The 21,125-nt window shown below is 39.9% G+C and overlaps 1 protein-coding gene, 1 long non-coding RNA gene and 1 pseudogene across 5 annotated transcripts in view; 1 reads left to right on the forward strand and 2 right to left on the reverse strand.

Annotated features, from left to right (window-relative positions):
• LOC107181909 overlaps positions 1-9,611 on the reverse strand; it is a 24,917-nt gene extending 15,306 nt beyond the window's left edge. The window contains exon 1 of the long non-coding RNA XR_001512617.1: positions 9,535-9,611. This is a non-coding gene — a long non-coding RNA (uncharacterized LOC107181909). The remainder of the gene's footprint in view (positions 1-9,534) is intronic.
• TRIM37 (tripartite motif containing 37) overlaps positions 1-21,125 on the forward strand; it is a 91,202-nt gene that overhangs the window by 66,483 nt on the left and 3,594 nt on the right. Inside the window, exons 23-25 of one of the 4 annotated variants that reach the window (XM_006756189.2) lie at positions 9,541-9,651; positions 10,921-10,999; positions 17,464-18,050. In XM_006756189.2, coding sequence (XP_006756252.1) covers positions 9,541-9,651; positions 10,921-10,999; positions 17,464-17,494 — 221 coding nt within the window. In that variant the 3' untranslated portion in view covers positions 17,495-18,050. Of the gene's footprint in view, positions 1-9,540; positions 9,652-10,920; positions 11,215-11,293; positions 13,117-17,463; positions 18,051-21,125 lie in introns of those variants that run through there. The other 3 variants (XM_015559077.1, XM_015559078.1, XM_006756190.2) reach the window with 3 other exon arrangements.
• Positions 11,106-21,125, reverse strand: part of LOC102770731 — a 13,956-nt pseudogene continuing 3,936 nt past the window's right edge.

A 21,125-nucleotide genomic window follows, 5' to 3' on the forward strand; every position in this document is an offset into this window, starting at 1 on the left:
AATGTGAGTCTTGATTAATGTTTGTACTGCTTCGCTCTTGTAAAAGTATTCCATACTTTAACCATTTTTTTTTTATAATTTTTTATTGATTTTTTACAGAGAGGAAGGAAGAGAGACAGAAACATCGATGAGAGAGAAACATCGATCAGCTGCCTCCTGCACATCTCCCACTGGGGATGTGCCCGCAACCCAGGTACATGCCCTTGACCGGAATCGAACCTGGGACCTTTCAGTCCTCAGGCCGACGCTCTATCCACTGAGCCAAACCGGCTTCGGCCTTTAACCATTTTTTTTTAAAGACCTGCAAATTCATTTTCAGTTACATTTCTAGTATTCTACATGTTCTTTCAGGTTCCTCATTCTTTACCTAAAAGTATAGAAGACATTTTGTAATTTGGAAGGTGTTTGAAACAGGGCTTATGTGTATTGCCCTTGCTGTGTTCTTTTTATGTTAGCAGAACCATGAGTCAACTTCATTAATATTTGACATTGAAAATTTTAAAAATCTCAGTAAAACTGCCACCTTCCACCTCTGCACTTATTTGAATTTCAGTGATTGATGAGTTGTAGCTCAAAGCATGCATACAGGTGCCAGCACACTGGCTACCCTGTGAGAGGGCATGTGGGTGGTGGCATTTTCAAGTTTTTCAGTGAAAGAACATTCAACATTTTGGTCTTCCCTCTTAGTTGGTATTCCTGTGGTGTGAGCAGCATTATTTCAATAGATTAAATGGAAAGGATTTTAAAAGTGAAGTGTTGATTGTTAAAACATTAAGAAAGAAATATTATGATTGTTCTTTATTTAAAGGACCTGTAGGGGTTTATTTGCCTATATTTATATATATGGTTGTAAACTATAGTGTCTTAAATTACTACAGCATGTACTGGAATTCCTTTTATTCATGCAGCATTTATGACAAATACTTCTAATTTCCCTGGCATTGCATATGATGCTGATAATTTCTGAACCTGCTAGTTCAGGGTTTCTCTACTTTGGCACTATTGACATTTTGGACCAGATGATCTTTGTTGTAGGAGGCTGCCCTGTGCATTGTAGAATGTTTAGCTGCATCCTTGTTTTTACCCACTAGGTTTCAGTACTACCTCCTCCGAGTTGCAATAATCAAAAATGTTCAGACATTGCCAAATGTCTCCATGGAGGCAGTCATCCCCAGTTGAGAGCCACTGGTTCAGTTGAATGACTCAACCAGGGATGACCACTTCTTGAGAATTACTTGCTGCCTTACCAGCATGGCTCAGTGGTTGAGCGTCGACCTATAAACTAGGAGGTCATGGTTTGATTCCCAGTCAGGACACATGCCCAGGTTGCAGGCGCAATCCCCAGTGTGAGGCATATAGGAAACAGTCGATCAGTGATTCTCTCTCATTATGTTTCTATCTCTCCCTCTCCCTTCCATTTTGAAATCAATTAAAAATACATATATTTTTAAATTACTTGCCAGAGTGGTTCCTGATTACAAATGGGAGCAGGTTATACCTCTCCAGTATACTGGATATACAGGGGTTGGCAAATGTAGGTTTATAGTTGTTCAAAAAGGAAAAATTAGGAATACAAGAATTTACACTAATAAAAGACAAACATGCAAACTGACCATACCTTCACTATGCCTTAAGCCACGCCCACCAGCCAGTCAGAGCGACTATATGCAAATTAACCCAACCAAGATGGCAGCCGGTAGCCACGGAGCTGTAGTGAGCAGGCGGCTTGGTTGCCCTGGCAATGGAGGAAACCAAGCTTTCCTCCCGCCCACCCTGGCTGGCTCTGAGCTCCTCTCAAGGCTACAAAGTTTCAATTATAGAAAGTAAATCCCACCATAAAAAAGAAAAAGAAAAAAAGGAGAGGCTGGAAGATTCCATTGCCATGGGGATTGGCCAGCTTAAAAACGGCCATCAACCCCTCACCGAGGCTGGCCAGGCACCCCAGTGGGGATCCCCCACCCTAAAGAGGGTGTGACCAGCCTGCAAACAGCCATCAACCCCTCACCCAGGCTGGCCAGGCACCCCAGTGGGGACCCCCACCCTGATCCGGGACACCCTTCAGGGCAAACCAGCCGGCCCCCACCCATGCACCAGGCCTCTGTCCTATAGAGTAAAAGGGTAATATGCAAACTGACCCTAACAGCAGAAAGACTGGGAATGACTGGTCACTATGACACGCACTGACCACCAGGGGACAGACGCTGAATGCAGGAGCTGCCCTCTGGTGGTCAGTGCACTCCCACATGGGGGAGCTCTGCTCATCCACTAGCCAGGCTGATGGCTACCAGTACAGCGGTGGTGGTGGGAGCCTCTCCTGCCTCCTCAGCAGCACTAAGGATGTCTGACTGCAGCTTAAGTCTGCTCCCGCTGGTTTTTTGTGCACCGGGACTCTAGTTAATAATAATAATACAAGAAAATTCCATGTTTTGCATACTCACAACTGTAAATCTACTTTTCCTCACCCCTATGTGTGTGGGTGGTGGGAGGGAGGCAAGGAGAGCAATTGAAACAACTGGGTCAGTTTCAAAGAAACCGGTTAATAGCCAATCCTATATAATAAAGAGGTAATATGCAAATTAACCCTCACATCCTCACAAGATGGCTGCCTACGAATGACCAGGTCGGCTGGGGGGTTAGTGAGGGATGACCAAACGACTGGACAAGCAGGCTGCATGGGGCAACCAGGCTGGCAGGGAGGTTAGTGAGGGACGACTGAACAGCAGGCTGCATGGGATAACCAGGCTGGCGTGGGGCCCGTGAGGGGCGACCAGGCTGGCAGGGATGGGGAGGGGCAGTTGAGGCCGACCAGGCCAGCAGGGGGAGCAATTGGGAGCAACCAGGCCGGCAGAGGGGGGCCAGTTAGGGGGGACCAGGCAGGCAGGCAGGTGAGCTATTAGGAGCCAAGGGGTCCCGGAATGATGAGTGGTTTGGCTCAGTGGATAGAGTATCAGCCTGTGGACTGAAGGGTCCTGGGTTTGATTCCAGTCACATGCCCAGGTTGTGGGCTCGATCCCCAGTATCAGGGTGTGCAGGAGGCAGCCGATCAATGATTCTCATTTATTGATGTTTCTATCTCTTTCTTCCTCTACCTTCCTCTCTGAAATCAATAAAAATATATTTAAAAAAAAAAAAAGATGAGTGCTGTAATAGGGTATATAGGGAGCTCAAAGAACAAATACGTAATAATAAAAATAATTGGTAATATTTACTAAGTAGTCAGTGTTACTCAGTAACACATTTTCTTTTATGTAAGGAATCTTATGATATAAAGCACCTAAAACTCAGTAAGAAAAGTTGTTGTTAACGTGCAGATCAACAGTGCCCCAGAAGTACACCCTTGCATTTTTCAGTTTATCGCTGGCATCTCAGGATAGGCCGTGAAAAGGAGACTAAGTGATGAGGCTGGAAGGAGGGAGCACAGTGCACAAAAGGAGCTCCTGTCTTTTGGAACTTGCTTTGTTTGTGAGAGGGGAATGGGGCCTTACTCACTGCTGTATTTTATCATCAGCAGGAGCCTATTCTCAAAAAAACCTTTATTTTTCACACTGGTAAACCTTGGTGGAAAGTTCAGTGTGTTTCTCTTGTATCCGTGCTTAAGAACAAGGCTCTATTGGAGCCAAACACCTAAGAGAAAATTTTCTGTGTCAGATCACTGTGGGTTGGCGTCTCTCTTTTTTTCTTCCTCCACTGCCACCTTTTCTCCCCATCTCACTTTCTCAAGCTGTCTAAAGAAGCTTTAAAAAAAAGTATTATTTGTATTTACTAGGTAAGAATTTGGGACTACCAAAGTGGTCTCTTAAAGTTCTTGAGTGTCAGTAAAATTTGACTTTTCTTGCATATGACATGTGTCAACCAGCCTTTTCTTTCTAACTGGGACCATATGAGAAAAGCTTGTATTAATCTTATGCTTAATGGCTTGATGCTGGGAAGCTTGACTCTCCCCTTCTTTCCCCCAGTTGATACCCTACAGCAGGGTTGGGGAACTTCTGCCCCACAGGCCGTATGAGGCTTGTGAAATCATTTGGTCTGGCCCTGCCAAGGCATTAGGGGTGAGTTAATTAAATGTTTGACCAAATATAGCAGGCTGATTTTTAAGTTGATTATTTTGTATGGCCCTCGAATGATGGTATAAATATCCAAATGGCCCTAGCAGAATACGGGTGCCTCACCCCTGGTCTACAGGATGCCTGCGGTAGACCAGATTCTTTCTTGGTTTGTCTAAAACTGGAAACTGCTCTACTTAAGTTCCTATAAAGTAGCACAGATAGATCCCTTTCGGTGAAGACATGGGTATCAAAACACCCATTCCAGAGCAGAGCTGTGGCACACTTGGTACAGATCGCACTGGCAGCCTATCTAAGGGGAATACAAAGTGATGCTCCAAAATCAATATTTTGGAATATTGATAAAGAACCTTTAACATATTACAAAATCTCAAACTAGCTTGCTTAAACAGTATGAAAGATTTACTCTTATAATAACAAGTTTCGCCTAATTCTGATAAGGCAGTTTAAGGGTTGGAAAATTTAACCATTCACTGTCATATTTTATTCTGCCACTCAGTGAGTTGGCTCAGCTCCCCTCATGATGGCAAGTTGGTTGCTGCAGTTCTAAACTTTATATAGAGTCAACACATTCTGGGAGTAAGGAAGGATTATTTCTGTGTGTCTCTATCAACAAGGAAAGCCTTTCCTCAACAACATCCTAATTTCCTCTTATATCTCAATCACTGTGGCAAGAAAAGGAAACTTGGCAAAATTTAAACATTTGGTTCCCTCTGTGGCCCATTTTACATGGTAATGTGAAACAATATTGGGGTTCTGTTAGGAAGAAGACGGGTGAAGCATAAGTTTTTGGTATAACAGTGGTTACTGTATTTTCCAAGCATCAGAAATTTGAGCGCCCGTGAATAAGGAGTTAAAACTCGAAAGTTGACTTTGGACAGTAATGTGCATAAGGGTGCTCAAAAAGTGTGGTAGGCGCTTGATGTAGAAACTATTTTAAACTTTTTCCACACTAACATCTCTAAAACATCTTATGATTAATGGTACCTTATTATTACTATCAGTAACAGCCAGTTGCATGAAAACCTGTTGACGCCTTCTAGTGAGATCAAGAAAGGTCCAGTATTCATATTTCTTAGAGTAGATGAAACATCACTAGTTTGCTTTAATTATTACTGCTTAATGCAGTGGGTAGGTAGACTTTGCAGTATATGGAGCAAGGCATAGCAGATAGCTTGCGGCCTGTTGCTGGATAGAGGCTAGTCTCATTTCAAAAAAATGAAAATATTTGAAAGTGTTGCCGTAGCTGGTTTGGCTCAGTGGATAGAGCGTTGGCCTAGGGACTGAAGGGTCCCAGGTTCGATTCCGGTCAAGGGCATGTACCTGGATTGCGGGCACATTCCCAGTGGGGACTGTGCAGGAGGCAGTTGATCGATGTCTCTCTCTCATCGATGTTTCTGGCTCTCTGTCTCTCTCCCTTCCTCTGTAAAAAATCAATAAAATACATTTTTTTAAAAAAAGTGTTTGCTCTCTCTCAGTTACTGATGGTAATAAGTTGTATAGGACCTTTTGACCTAGTAGTCCATCTATTAAATGCTAGAGGTCAAGAGACTAATTTTAATTTGTCTTTTTCGTTATATTACAAAGCTAGGGCACTTCCACATCTTAAGACTTGATAAGAGACCAGTAGTAGTTTTTTCATGCAGGATTTCTTGGAAAAACATATGTTTTCCTGAATCCTGAGAAAAATGATTCAAATAAAAAAATGGAAAAGTTACTCTAATTCTCCTGTTAGAATTCATCTTAACAATCAATACAGAAACATGACTGGTTTGAAGGAATCTAATTACAGCAAGTTGAAAGTAGAAGCTGAAAATGTTGATACCTGGAATCAAAGGTTAAGATAAATAGGAGCACCTTGGAAAGAAGTGATCACAAGCAAATCAGTTCTGGTTAATATAGCTTTGTCATTTTATAAGTGTGCATGGCCCTGTCAGCTGCTGTCTAAATATTCATGGGTTTATACTATACAGGAATCTTATGAGTAGTGTTATAAGAAATAGGTGTTTGGGAAACAAAATAATTGTTTTAATTGGCACTTTCCACCCATGATTCTATATGCAGTACTATAAACCTTGCTAAAAGTTCTAAACGTTACATTATTTGAATACTATCCAGGAATATTCACTGTAGTCTACAGTTCTTAGAAGTACTACAAATTAAACAGCTTTTTAAATGAAGAGTTTGAAAAATGTTGTAATGTTGTAAGTATTTAAAGAATAAGTTATGTTTTTGGGAAATCCAGAGAATTTCAGTTGGTGCATCCTGAAGGTTATTATCTGTCAGAAATTCTGAAATACCAGTTCTAAGAGGTAAAATTTGTGCCTAAATTTCAAGAACTGGGTTTTATTGTTTTCAGAGCAGTTCCAGGAAAGGCCACAAGGTGGTGGTGGTGTTGCTTCATGAAAGTGGTGGTTTGGTCTCTAAACAGTCACTGTTCACTTTCTAGAGCAGGAAGTAATTTTTTCTCTCCTTTTCTTTGCTAAAGAGATTTCAGCCCAGCCAGTGTAGCTCAGTGATTAAGTGTTGTTGACCTTATGAACCAGGAGGTCACGCTTGGATTCTGGGTCGGGGCACATGCTGGGGTTACAGACTTCATCCTGATGGAGGAGCACACAGGTGTCAGCTGATCGATGATTCTCTCTCATCATCGATGTTTCTCTCTCTTCCACTCTCTGAAATCAGTAAAAAACATTTTAAAAAATAAATCAATAAAGACATACTTTAAAAACAAGATTTCAGAGATATTCATACACTGCCTGTGTCTTCTAAATAGTTAAGGGAGAAATAATCTTATAATAATAAAAGCATAATATGCTAATTAGACCTGCCTTTGAGCCAGGGCTGCGAGAGGGAAGCTGGTGTAGGCAGCCAGGGTGAAGGAATACCTACTCTTGCACAGTTTTTGTGCATCGGGCCTCTAGGACTACATAAACTCTTCTAGAAAACAGAAGGGGAAGAGTTCACCAGTGAAGTCATATGTAGCTACAGTTTTCTTTGTTGGAAGGTGGTTTTTTGTTGTTGTTTTTGGTTGTTTGCTTTTTACTGCAAATTGTATTTCTTCAGTAGTTAAAATACTCATTCAGGTTATCTATATTTTTATCTGAATGAACTTTGGTAGTTTGTGTCTGAATCAAAGAATTTGTCCTTTCCATCCATGTTCTTGATTTCTTGAGCATTCAGTTGTTTCTATTCGCTTATTGTCCTTTTAATGTCTGTAGGATCTGTAGTGATGTCCCCTCTTCTATTCCTGATACTGGATTTTGTTTGCTATTTTTAAAGTTTCTTTAGAAGCTTTTTCTATTATTTTTCTGATAGTTTTATTTCTGTTCTTTATTTTTCTCCCTTTGGGTTTATGTGTTTCCTTTTCTAGTTTCTTAAAGTGGGTACTTTGATCATTAATTTGAGTCCTTTTTCTCTTTTCTAATAAAAGCCATTAATGCTGTAACTTTCTCTTTAAACACTGCTATAGCCACATTCCAGAGCTATTGGTAGTTATATTTCAATTTTCATTCTATTCAGAATGTTTTTCATTAATCCTGGGAAATTCACAGCCACTTTCTCCTAATATATTATCCCTCTCCTTTGTTATTTTTGCTATCTCTGTGGCAGCATGTTTGAAACATTCCCTTTTATCCCCTTGTTTCTTAAACCTCTGTTTTATAATTTTCATCTCATTTTTCTTTGGTGTATGGGTAATTTCCTCAGTTCTACCTTTAAGCTTGCAACCTGTTTTTCAACTTTCTAAATTCATCTATTAATATTTTAATTTTAAAATGACTATATCTTTCATTTCTAGAAGTACTTAGTAATTTTAAAAGTATCCTTTAGTTTTCCACATTAGTCTTTTACAAGTTATTTCATGATAGTGAAAGATTCATGGTATTGTTCTGTCTGTATATCTGCTTGACTCTTCAGGTGAATTGTAATGTTGTAATCCACATTGTTTGTTTTGTAAATTTTGATTGGAACATAACTTTTTGAGACTTCCAACCCTACCCTTCAAGAATTCCTTATTTTCTTATTTCTATGATAATTTTGTACCTGGATTGTGGAAGCATTCCTCCAGAGAGGTTTTTAACAAGTTTCAAGAGTGTTCATGAGCATTTTTATATCTACTTTGAAGTTCTTTGTTAGATAATTTCAACATCTCTGTCATCTCAGCATTGATGTTTGTTGATTATCTTTTTCTGGTTCTTCATTTGCTGAGGTAATTTTGGATTGTATCCTGGGCATTTTTAATGATTTTATGAGACTCAGAGTGTTGTTTAAATCTGCCAGTTTGGTGGTACTTCAAATTCTGGTCTACACCAATATGCTTGTTTCTATTTACTTTTCAGAGTCCTTAAATAGCGGCTTCATGCATTCTGTCCACATTTATAGTTCCATTCAGTGGGAAAGACTGGATGGGATGTGCTTACTCCCTTTACCTAGAGCCTTCCCTTCAAAGGATTTTGCATTTGCTTTGTTCAAATAACCCTAGCTGCTAGCCAATTATTATGTTAATTTCCTGATCTTTGAACCTTAATTTTAAATCCCAAACCTAAGTTGTTTTAAGTACACAGGCTTTAGTTTGAATTCTTATATGAACTGAGCCTAGCAAAAACAGACAAAATTTCCTGCTGTCTTTCTATGCCAGTAGGCAGAGTTTTAGTTTCAGTATTGACTCTCTTCTGTGGTAGGTCCAAAGATTTTTTTTCCCCCGATCCACAAGGGAGTGTGAAAGACCTTCACGTTACACCCTCTGGACAACTATGGTGCTGGACCCACTGGTCTCCCTTCTCTTGCTCCTTTTGGCAGCTGTGGCTTTTTCACTTCTTTCTTTTAAATGTGGCTCTTAGTTAAAATAATATTTTAAGGATACTTTTTTTCCACCATTTATAAGGGTGTGTAGCAGATAATATTTTCAGATTTTCTTGATCACTATCTTCTTGTAATAGAAATACTTTCTATAGACTTTTTCTCTTAAAAATCAGCTTAAGTACACAAATACAAAATTGGAGGCCCAAATGGGATAGTAACTCATTTATTGCTAGAATTACTGGAATTTTTTTAAACATGCATATACAGATAAATGTGTATTTTGTTTACATAACATGTTTATATGTTTTAGGCTAGAAACAATTATATGTATGTCCAGTCGGGATTGAGAGTTGCTATTATCTCTTATGATTCTAGAAAATACAGTGTGACTTCAGAAAAAAAATTCTCAGTATAATGAAATTAATACTGGTTTTAAATTCAGGTACTGTGGAAAGGGTAATTTAATCTTTGAGGACAAAAATAAGACCACTGCTCTAATAATTAGAACTGAGGTTTGTGTGGTTGGTTTTCCTTGTTTTGTGTGGTGTCTTATATTGTCTTGGCATTCAATGTAAAATTCAGTGGAAATCACAGTTTAGTTGTAAGATTTCCTCTGCCTTTCACATGAAGTGGCTGCTTGTCAGAGACATGTTCTTCCCTTCTTTACTGGCAGGAATGAGTAGCGACAGTGACGTGGAATGTGACACCGAGAACGAGGAGCAGGAAGAGCACACCAGCCTGGGCGGATTCAACGACTCTTTCACAGCACAGCCCCCAGATGAAGGTGCAGAGCCTGGTGTCACTTCACAGAGATGAATAAAGCCAATTCTGCTGCTGCTGCTGATTTGCTTCTGTTCTATCTACTTCTGCTTCTCTTTGTTTTAATTATTGTCATTTATGAGGCAATACTAATATATATGGGGTGAACTAAATGGTGAGAACGGAAGAAAATTAGTAGGTAATATTTGGCTGGTCAGACACCTAATTGGTGCTACTTACTGAGTGAAGCAGGGGTCGGGAACCTGCTCCAGTATAGCCTGTGGTCCTTTAAGAATAGCTTTTCTGTTGTAAAGCTATAAAACAAAGTCCATTTGTGGCCTCTGGTATCTACGTACTAGTATTTACGCTCTGCCCATTTGTAGTAGATGTTTGCCAGCCTCTAGGGAGGTTTCAGATGTTTAACTTTTTTCTTTTTAGAAATATTTATAGCCTAGAACTTTTTCTGATTTTTCTAGAAATATATGCAGATAATGGAATCATAAGTTATTATTCCCTCTTCCTCCCAAAAATGTCTTAGGAAAAAAACTCACTGAGAGAAACCCATTGTTAATATTTTTGGTTTGTTTGAGGTATTAAACATAATGTTTTGTGTATATACACATGTATGTATTGCAAAATGACTGCCACAGTAAGTTTAGTTAACATCTATCACCCACTGTTAATTTTATCCAGAGACCTTAATGATCAATCTGAGCATTCAGAAGAATTCCTGGGATGAGAATGTTGCCAGGCTTATGCTAATTGTCAGCTTTATATTTTACATATTTCCCTCATGTTCTATCTAGTGTCTAATATAGAGCCACGCATTTGATGATTTTTAAGTATTAAAACACTTTTAGTAGTTTTTTCTCCTTCCAAAAGAAGCAGCCAACTTTTGGCTAGTTTTTATGCTGGTAGGTGTTTGTCGTGATATTTGTATGTGCAATTGAATTGGTTTTACAATACATTTTATGTTTATACAGTCTTCAGAGTGTACATCACCACTTCCTGTTCCTCCTTCAGCTGCCCCCACAGTGTCCCTAGAGGACAAAGTGAGGCAGTGCCTTTAATTTTCTAACTATGGATATCTATTGCACCTTTCTTTTCTCCTTTATTTCCCCTTCTGTTTGCTTGCACCTGACTCAGGTCACAAATTCCCTAAAAGACAGCTTTGTTCACAACCCAGCAAGTCTTTATTGCTTAAATAACCTACTTGGTAAGATCATTTAAAGACATGCAAAAAATACTGGTCATTAGAAAATGTAATCTGTTTTTCTTTTCTTTTTTATCTTAGATACGCATTCCAGTTTTCCTGATGGGGAACAAATAGGCCTTGAAGATCTCAGCTTCAATACTGAAGACAACAGTGGAAGGTAATTTTCAAACCAAGAGAACTGACTTGCAAGCTATCTTGACCCTGAAATTTGCTGTAGTTGGTGCTCAAATTGTCATCTGTCAGATTTTGTCTAATTTTTTTTCATCATATCTACCTGAAATGATAATTATGAAACTTTAGAAAGTAGCACAGTTCTAGTAGAAGACTTTAGTACACCGGAAAAAAAGTGGGAAGAATTCTGTGTGATGTAGTAAATAAACATGTAGTCCTTAATTAATTTAGTAAAGTAGTATATTCTTTTTTTTATTTATTTTTTTATGGCTCTGAAAAGAGCCTTTGGGTGTGACAGGGGCTGAGCGCCTCACTGGGAGTTGCTGTACTTGGCCCTCACTGGGAGTTGTACTTGGTGACGGTGTCCATGCCCTCTTGCAAGGCCTTCTCGGCCAGCTTTTGTGGCAGGACCAGGCGCACGGCCGACCGGGTATCATGGATTGTGATGGTCAAGCGCCTGCGCTGACGCCTCAGGCGCCTCGCCCGCGATGCGCTCGAACATGTCGTTGACGAAGGAGTTCATGATGCCCATGGCCTTGGACGAGATGCCGGTGTTGGGGTGCCTCCCCTTGAGCACCTTGTCCACGTACACCGAGTAGTTCTCCTGGCAGCTGCGCTTGCACTTCTTGCTGTTCTGCACACTGGAGCCCTTCTTCGGGGCGCTAGCGGACTTGGCAGCCTTGACCATGTCGGAGCTCAGCGGACTGGTTCACCTGGAGAAGGGCAAGTAGTATATTCTTAAAGAGCAGTTTGTCGACTACAACAGAAGGGCAAGTAACTGCTGAAAAATGTCCCCAGAGACGTGCATGCGCTCAGTGATGCTCGCCACCGGTGCTGTCCTGTTTTTGGCTAGATGCTCAGTTGTGTTTAAGTGACTGGCTTTTGGGTTTTAATCAGTGTATAGTTTCATTAGTGCCTGTAGATTAGTGAACAGAAAAACTACTTATGTGTAGATTCTGTCCCGTAGATACTTTATTATGTGAATGACTGAAGTAACACTACACTAACTAAAGTGAACTTATTTATCTTTTCATGTGTTTATTCAAGTGCAGGCACACTGATCAATGGCTCATAATCTTTCTATTGTGTGACTTTTACAAGTGTATTTTTACTAGTAAATAAGTTAATGTGGATTGGTTATATTCCTGGTTACATGAACGCGTATAAGATCATTTAAAGTATCTCATTTTTTCTGCCTCTAAAGTACAAGTATTTAATGTCCTCTTGTTCTCCTTTTTTTTCCATTAGTTGGACATGGATTTCAGTGTCAGGGACATTTAAAGAAATACAAATTGCAGGTTTACATGAAACTGTGGTATAGGTTTCTTTCATACTTGCAATGAGCCCAAAGTAGTTGCCAAACTTTTGCCATTGTGCTCCTGCATTTGTGTTTGAGCTGCTAGACTGTTGGTGAAAATTACACTGAAAGTTGACTGAGACTATTGAAAAAGCATGAATATATATACATGTGAGAGGCATCTCATCTGCTTATATTTTACTTAATATTCACTTTTCCATGTCTAATATGTTGCCGGTTGCTATATATAATTCATGGTTTGCTTTTGTTCAAAACAGTTGGCTCTTTTTGTTAATAAAATGAACTTGAGAAAATATTATGCCTCTGCAATTTATTAGAAGTGGGACAGGAAGCCCCCTTTTTTATTTTTTCTATTTATATTGCCTGCATATTATAGAGGCTGTTGAGCTCTGTAGACTGTTAGTAAATGCATGGGAAGTTAGGAGACTTATTTATAATGTCCTTAATATATATGATTACCTTTTCTCTTTAAAAGTTAATTGAAAATATTTAAGAACTATCATCTTAGGAAAAGTAAAAATTTAGCACTTGTTTACTAACATGTTAATTGGCATGCTGTTGTATAATTATTACGTAGTTTGTCATGCAGTGATCTAACATTTTCTATTAGATAGAAATGTGCTCATGGTCATTACATTTTGATGAGATCATATTTTTAATCCAGCTTTTTCTTATCTCTACATTGTAATAGATGAAAATATAATGTAAGAATTTTGCACCTTTAGTGTTGAGAGCAAACCATTTGAAAAATGAGTTGTTGTTTTAAAATAAATCCATAAACATAAGTGATTGACATTTTGAATCTCTCACTGTTGCCTAGCCATTTCTTGACCTATATAGTTTTGATATAGAATTGAGTGCTTTTCCATATGCCTTTGTAATTCTATTTCTTTTCAAAATATATGAAATTGCATGTGTTTAAGAAATAAGAGAAGCCTGGGAATAGATTCTTCACTTGGGGAAATTTACTTGTAAGAGCTTCTTAGCATGAGTGATTTAGCCATGTGATTTTCTTGGGTCATTAATCTATATACAGTAGTATCCCCTTATCCACAGTTTTGTGTTCCATGATTTCAGTTAACTATGATCCAAAAATATTAAATAGAAAATTCCAGATAGAAACATACATTTTAAATTGTGCGCTGTTTTGCAGCGTGATAAAATCTGGTGCCATCCTGCTTTGTGTTGCACCAGCAAGAATTGAGCCCATAGGAAGACTTAAGCAAGGGGTCTCCTGAAATGAGTGGCATCAAGTAGATTCAGGAATAGGTTTGGACTGAAAAATAGAAGAATTACTGGAGAGTATTAATATAATTATTCTGTTTTATTGTTGTTAATCTCTTAATCTGCCTAATTTATAAATGAAACTTTAGCATAGATATGTACATATAGGAACATAGTTTGTAATCATACTAGAGGCCCGGTACACAAAATTCCTGCACGGGTGTGGTCCCTAGGCCTGGCCGGCGATCAAAGTGCGAGCATCTGGCATGGAAGGGCAAGTCCCAGCTGACCTCTGGGCCGTGGGCAGCACCTGGGCTCCCGTGCGCTCCCCTCCACCTGAGTCACAGTACCCAAGTCCCCACACGGAGATGCAGTGAGCACAGCCGGATGCCACGGGCCAGGGTGCAGCGTGGGCCTCTGGGCTGCCCAGTGGCACCACATGGAAGCTAGGCAGGCAGCATGCTCTCAGCCTTGCAGACCAGCTCCTGCGTCAACTGGCTCCTGCAGTCCTGGCAGCTGCGGCCCAGCTCACCCGGAAGATGTGGCGCACGTGCGGGGCGGCCTCCTCACGGGCGCCCAGCACCTGAGTGCAGTGGGGGGGTGGCATGCGAGCCCTGGCATCCTGGGGGGGAGGATAGCAGGGGGAGTGAGAGCAAGCTCGGGCAGACATCCCGCATCTCACCGCACCTCTATCCCCATCACCCCCCCGCCCCCCCAGGTAGCTGGCGAGAGGTCACAGCTCGACACTGACGCCTGACATGTTCCGCGCCGCCCCCCTGGTGGTCAGCACACGTAATAGCGAGTGGTTGAACTCCCGGTCTCTTGGTCGAATCACCACCAGAGGGGACAATTTGCATATTAGGCTTTTATTATATAGGAAGTGTTCTTAAATTTTGCTCTTATTTTTCATGACCTTGAGGTTTTTAAAATCATTGAATTCCCCAAATTTCATAGTGATACTTAGATCACAGTATACTTGGATCTCAAGTATTTTTTTTTTTTTTGGCTTTTCTTATCCTCTCAGGTTACTATGTATAAAAACAGTCAGGAGTGCTGCCCTTATTTTAGATGAATGGAGAATTAGTTGAGACCCTTTTAAATTGGTGGAGTTTGAGTTCACTATGTCAGCAAGACTATTTTTGGTTATAAATGGCTATAGGAAAATTAGAAGGTATTACTTGTTATGCTTGCACAATAATTTTGTAGGGGAAATTATTTGAACTTAATTGGTATATTCTGTGTTCAAGGAACCCAACGCATTTATAGCATATTCTGACTTCATGTTTAACAATAAAATCTATACCTTCAAAAAAACTAAGCTTCTAAAGAAATGATATTAACTACCCTCCTAGTAAAAAAAAATCTCCATTTTTGTAATTAAAGTTGACAACAGGTTTCACCAAAAAAGAAAAACAAATTTGTAAGTACCTAAAGCAGGGATGGGGAACATCCGGCCCACAGGCCATATAAGGCCTGTGAAATCATTTGGTCTGACCCTGCGAAGGCATTAGGGGTGAGTTGGCCAAATATAGCACGCTAATTTTTAAGTTGATAATTTTGTATGGCTCACGAATGATGCTGTAAATATTCAAATGGCCATTGGTAGAAACAAGGTTCCCCACCCCTGAACTAAAAGATGAGCTCAGTCTAGCAGGGCCTCAGATGACATCATTTTGTTCGATGGCATAGGAACTAACATAGGAACTCAACTTCTGAGTATATGGTTAGCCTGTGGTAAAATTTGTTTCATTTTTTTTAAAATATATTTTATTGGTTTTGTTTTGTTTTGTTTACAGAGAGGAAGGGAGAGGGATAGAGAGCCAGAAACATCGATGAGAGAAACATTGATCAGCCGCCTTCTGCACACCCCCTTCTGGGGATGTGCCCACAACCAAGTACATGCCCTTGACCGGAATCACACCTGGGACCCCCGAGTCCACAGGCTGATGCTCCATCCACTGAGCCAAACCAGTTAGGGCAAATTTGTTTCGTTTTAATGTTGTTTTGCTTAATGTTGCAGAACCTACTGATGATGTTAAATAAAAGCTTACTGTACTCAAAAGCATTCTCCTATGATGAAGAAAATCATGCCTGTTTTGTTGGGTTCCATCTCACCTCAACTAATGTTTGTGAATTATGAAATAGCAAGAAATATGCAGAATATATATACACATTCACACAATCCATTGAGGAAAATGTCTGGGATTCAATTAGCAAGTTTCTACCTAGCATTCTTTCAAGGGGGAGACAAACAACTATCTTTGGGCCAAGTCCCTACCACTGTCTGTTTTTGTAAAAGTTTATTGGACCGCCGAAACCGGTTTGGCTCAGTGGATAGAGCATCGGCCTGCGGACTGAAAGGTCCCAGGTTCGATTCCGGTCAAGGGCATGTACCTGGGTTGCAGGCACTTCCCCAGTGGGGAGTGTGCAGGAGGCAGCTGATCGATGTTTCTCTCTCATCGATGTTTCTAACTCTCTCTCTCTCTCCCTTCCTCTCTGTAAAAAATCAATAAAATATATTTTTTAAAAAAAGTTTATTGGACCATGGCCACATCCATTCATCTACAGATTGTCAATAGCTGCTTTCCCCTGCAAAGACAGAGTTGAGTGGCTGCTAACAAAACCTGACTCCCAGAGTCTAAAATATTTACTCTCACCACTTTAAGAGAGAGTTTGCTGACTTCTGTTCTGTCATTAGATATGGGAGTATCACTTTTTCTCAATATAGAGACGATAGGACAATGCTTAAGTTTAAGAAAGCATGATTTTTAAGTCAAAAAAAGATTGAACATTTAATTAGTTATTTGTGCTTAGTTTTGTGGATACAGGATGATGAATAGGCAGCTGCTATCCCATCATTCTAGAATCATAAACTACAGACCAAAAAATTTCTTCGAAGATGAAGTACCTGTTAGCTTTTAGTAGTGGGATCTTTGGAAAACGTGATTCCTTCCCTTGTTTCTAGCCGTGTTACATACTAAGTCTGCATCCAAGTCCCCAGTGGTGCCAGGCACCCTCATGCTTTCCCTCTTTGATGTGGTATGCCTGCTTTGGCTGTGCTAAAGTTTAGATAGCAATGAGGGAAGATGCCAGTTCTTTTCCCCTCTCCCCATTGGTTGGTCTTGTTCTGGTCTGCAAAAGATCTGGTGCAAATGAGATCTCTCCCATATTCCAGGTATGGCTGTCATCACCCACAATCGATATAAGGAACCAATTTCTAATCCGTTGGTCCACTCTGTACCATTACAGAGTCCCCACCTTTAAAAAAAAGGGTGCCCTCTTTTGCTGAAGAACATAATTTGTCTTAGTCTTTGCTGCCACCATCACCTTGCTCAGTATTTAATATTTTTATCTTTTCATTCCTAGAAAATGTCTCCTTAATACTGTTTTCTTTTAGGCCTAAAGATACAGTGCTAACACTTGCATTTTGCACAAGCATATCATTTCTGCACAGCTTGGACCAACTGTGTCATTGAACCCTGAAGTAACCTTTGAGGTAGATAAGTTGTGCGTCAGACCATTTTGGCAGGGAAATAGGTTCAGGGAAGTTGTGTGGTTCTCTCAAGGTTCAACAACATTGGCAAGAATGGAAGGAATTGCTAGTCTAGTACTTTTTCCAATTTACCATACTTGAACCAAACCCATCATTTTAAAACCTCATGATTAAAGACCTAAAGATTGTGACTTTTGAAAACGTTTTTAGATCACTTTAGATTTACAAGAGACATGCAAGAAACTTGAGTTCCTGTATGCCTATTTCCTAGCTTCTCCTTTTGTTAACATCTTACATAACCACAGAATAGTGAACAGAACAAAGAAATTAGTCGTTTATAATACTGTTAACTAAACTACAGAATTTATTCAGATTTCTCCAGTTAATTTCACTAACACACTTCTTTCTGTTCCAGGATCCAGACCAGGATGCCACAATGCAATTAGTTGTCATGTCTCCTTCCGTCTGTGACAGTTCCTCAGTCTCTTCTTGTTTTTCATGACCTTGACATTGTTGAAGACAACCAATTATAGTTGACCCTTGAAAAACATGGGTTTGAACTTCACAGGTCCACTTACATGCATGTTTTTTCCCCAATAAGTATATAGTTGGCCCTCTGTGTCTCTGGGTTTTACACCTGCTTATTCAGCCAAGCAAGGATCAAAAACAGTATGCTGACTGTGTGCATTGTTCTCCAACATTTTATATAAGAGACTTGAGCATCCATGGGTTTTGGTGACTGCTGGAACCAATCTCCCACAGATACCCAGGGATGAATAAAGTTTTGGGGGGAGTCAGAAGTTTCGACTGTGTGGGAGGTCACTGCCCCTAACCACTGTCTTGTTCAAGGGTCAACTGTATTTTATAGAATATTTCTCTATTTGGATTTGTCTGATATTTTCTCATTCTCAGTTGAGCTTGTGTGTTATTGGGAAGGCTACCACACAGGTGATATACCCTTCCAAGTGCGTCGGATCAGGGGCTTTTGGTGCAGATGCTTATTATTGGTGATGTTAATCTTTTTTTTTTAATATATTTTATTGATTTTTTACAGAGAGGAAGGGAGAGAGATAGAGTCAGAAACATCGATGAGAGAGAAACATCGATCAGGTGCCTCCCGCACATCTCCCACTGGGGATGTGCCCGCAACCCAGGCACATGCCCCCGACCGGAATCGAACCCGGGACCCCCCAGTCCGCAAGCCGACGCTCCATCCACTGAGCCAAACCGGCCTCGGCAATGATGTTAATCTTCCTTGGTTATGGTGGTGTCTGTCAAAATTCCCCCTGTTAATATTTTTCCCTTTGTAATTACTAAATATTTGTGGCAAATACTTCTCAGACTGTGCAAATATTTCTGTTCTTAACAGCTAATTTTAGCATCCAGTAGTGGATCTTGCCTATGGCAGTTATTACTGCAGTATTCTAATGGTGGTTTGTTATTTCTTCTACATTTATTATTAGAATTCTTAAGGAAAAGTCCCTTCTCCATTTTTCCCCCCAGCTACTTATTTACACGAGTTTTGACTCATGGATATTTATTCTTTGAATTGTGTTCCAGTACTGTCATTATTTTGCAGTTCAGTTTGTTCCAGTTTTGGCTATTTGAAGCTCTTTTAGGTTGGCTGCTGTTGTATCCTTTTGATACGTTCCCTGTGTCTCCTTCCTTCCCTTTCTCCCTGTCCTCCATCTCCTTCCTTCCTTCCTTCCCTGCCCCCACAGGATGCTCCAGGCACCCTGCCCCCTTTTTTGGACAATTGTATTTAGCAACAAAGATTTGTTGACCTATACTCTTAAGAGAAACAAATTCACCAACTGCAGTACAGTGCTTTGTACAGATTTTAGCCTTTGAGTGTGATGTCAAAACACTTTTTCCAAAGTTACTTAGATATTACGATTCAGAGTTACACTAGTTTCTTTTTTCCTAGTCTCTCCAGTGTGATTATGTGGCTCATTTTAATATTGTTAGATTCATCTGTTAATCTGCATTCTGTCTTCCCCCACACATCCTGGTTGGTTTTTTAATTTACATATATTAAATTGCCTTTGTGATACACAGTTCTGTGGCTTTTGACAAATACAGTCATGTATCTGCTACTGTACAGAACAGTTCAATACCCCCAAATTCCCTTGTGTTGGCTCTTTATAGGTAAAACCCCCCACCACCCAGCCCCTGGTAATTCTCTGTCCTTTTAGTTTTCTCTTTTCCAGACTCATATAGAATTATTGTAGCCTTTCACTTAGCAAAATGCAGTTAAGTCTCATCCGTCTTCTGTAAACTGGTACTTCATTCCTTTTTATTGCCAAGTAATATTTCACTGTATAAATGTTTATTCATTTAACCGTTGAAGGACATTTGGGTTATTTCCAGTCTTGGGGTGATTATGAACTTTATAAACATTTTGTATAGGTTTTTGTGTGAACAGTGATTTCCATAAGGTAATATATGCCTTGGAGTGGGATTGCTGGGTGTGTAATAGAGAATTTGGTTGGCTTTTGTCCCTGGTTCTTGGAATATAGCCCCTTAGTGCTTAGAATTTTCTGAGTGATAGGAGTGTGGTAAAGAGATGACTCAGGATGTGGCTGCCATGCTGAAACACTAACCTTGTGATTAGAAGATCGGGGCTAAGAGTCACATGATATGAGCCTGAATAGTTCGTCCTTATTTCCAGTGAGTCAGTCATGGCTACTGGGTGAAACCCAGTAAGAACTCTGCACACTGAAGCTCTGAATGTGCTTCCCTGCTTGGCAATACTCTGTATTGTCATGTGTGTTTGTGACCCACAGGTTGAAAACCACTGCCTATTGTGTCTCTCCTTTTCCCTGGTTCTGATTTGTATCCTTATAAAACTGGAATTGTAAGCAACGTATTTTCCTGAGTTCTGAGAGCTGCTCAAGCCAGTTATCAAACCTAATGGGCACTGGTGGGAACTCCCAAATTTGTAGCCAACTGGTGGCCTGGGACTTCCAAACCTGGCATCTGAAGTAAGAGCAGTCTCGTGGAGGACTTTGCCTTTAACCTGTGAAGTTGGTGACAGAAGTCATTTCACTGAGTCATGTGATTTTATAAGAAACTGCTAAACTTTTTCAGAAGTAGCACTGCCATTTTGCATGCCCAACAGCAACATAATGAGCGTACCAGTATCATCCCACAAACACTTGGTCCTGTCATTATTTTTAATTTGAGTTATTCTAGTATGTGTGTAGTGATACTCTAGTAAGTATGTAGTTTGCTAATATTTTGCTGAGGATTTTTGCATTATATTCACGAGGGATTGTTACTGGTCTGTAGTTCTGTTTTCATCTAATTTGGTATCAGATTAATGCTGTCCTAATAAAATGATCATCTCTTTTTCTGAAAGAATGTATAGAATTGGTGTTACCCTTGATCAGAATTTGCCAATGAAACCACTTGGAAGGTGTTGTGTTCCCCCCACCCTGTAGGAGTGTGTTTTTGGTATTTAAACTGCTTAGTGTTCTGAACTTCTTGGGTCTATCATCATTTGGTGTCTATCATTAATTTTGGAAAATTCTCAGCCATTATTTCTTCTGCCCATTGTCTTTCTCTTCTAGGATCCTAATTATGCATATGTTAAACTGATATTGTCCCACAGCTCTTATATGTTCTTCTATGGATTGTTTCCTTCGGAAAGAGATGTTTCTTTTGAACTAAGTAAATGGTGTATTAGGGGATTTTTTTCAAGTATAAATAATACTACTATCACAACATTCCTTTTATTCCCAGCTTTAGCAAACTTCAAATATGATTCTTTCAAACCATTGCTTTTTCTCTCAATTCTTGCTTTCTTTCATTTCCATATAAAATCACACTAAGTGCTGAATGAATTTAGGGAATTAGGGGTTCAAGTTCTTTCTGGACTTAGTGGTGGGGAGAAGAACGTAAACAGTGCAGTTTATTAATTAGATATACCGTATTTGCCGGCGTATAAGACGATTTTTTGGCCCTGAAAAATATGCCTCCAAGTTGGGGGTCGTCTTATACACCAGGTACACTTCAGATAGACTGCCCATAGTGCTTGCCCCGTGCCATAGTGGCCTCCCGATGCCCGCCCACTTC

Source organism: Myotis davidii, unplaced genomic scaffold, assembly GCF_000327345.1.
Source record: "Myotis davidii unplaced genomic scaffold, ASM32734v1 scaffold993, whole genome shotgun sequence".
Lineage (NCBI taxonomy): Eukaryota > Metazoa > Chordata > Mammalia > Chiroptera > Vespertilionidae > Myotis > Myotis davidii.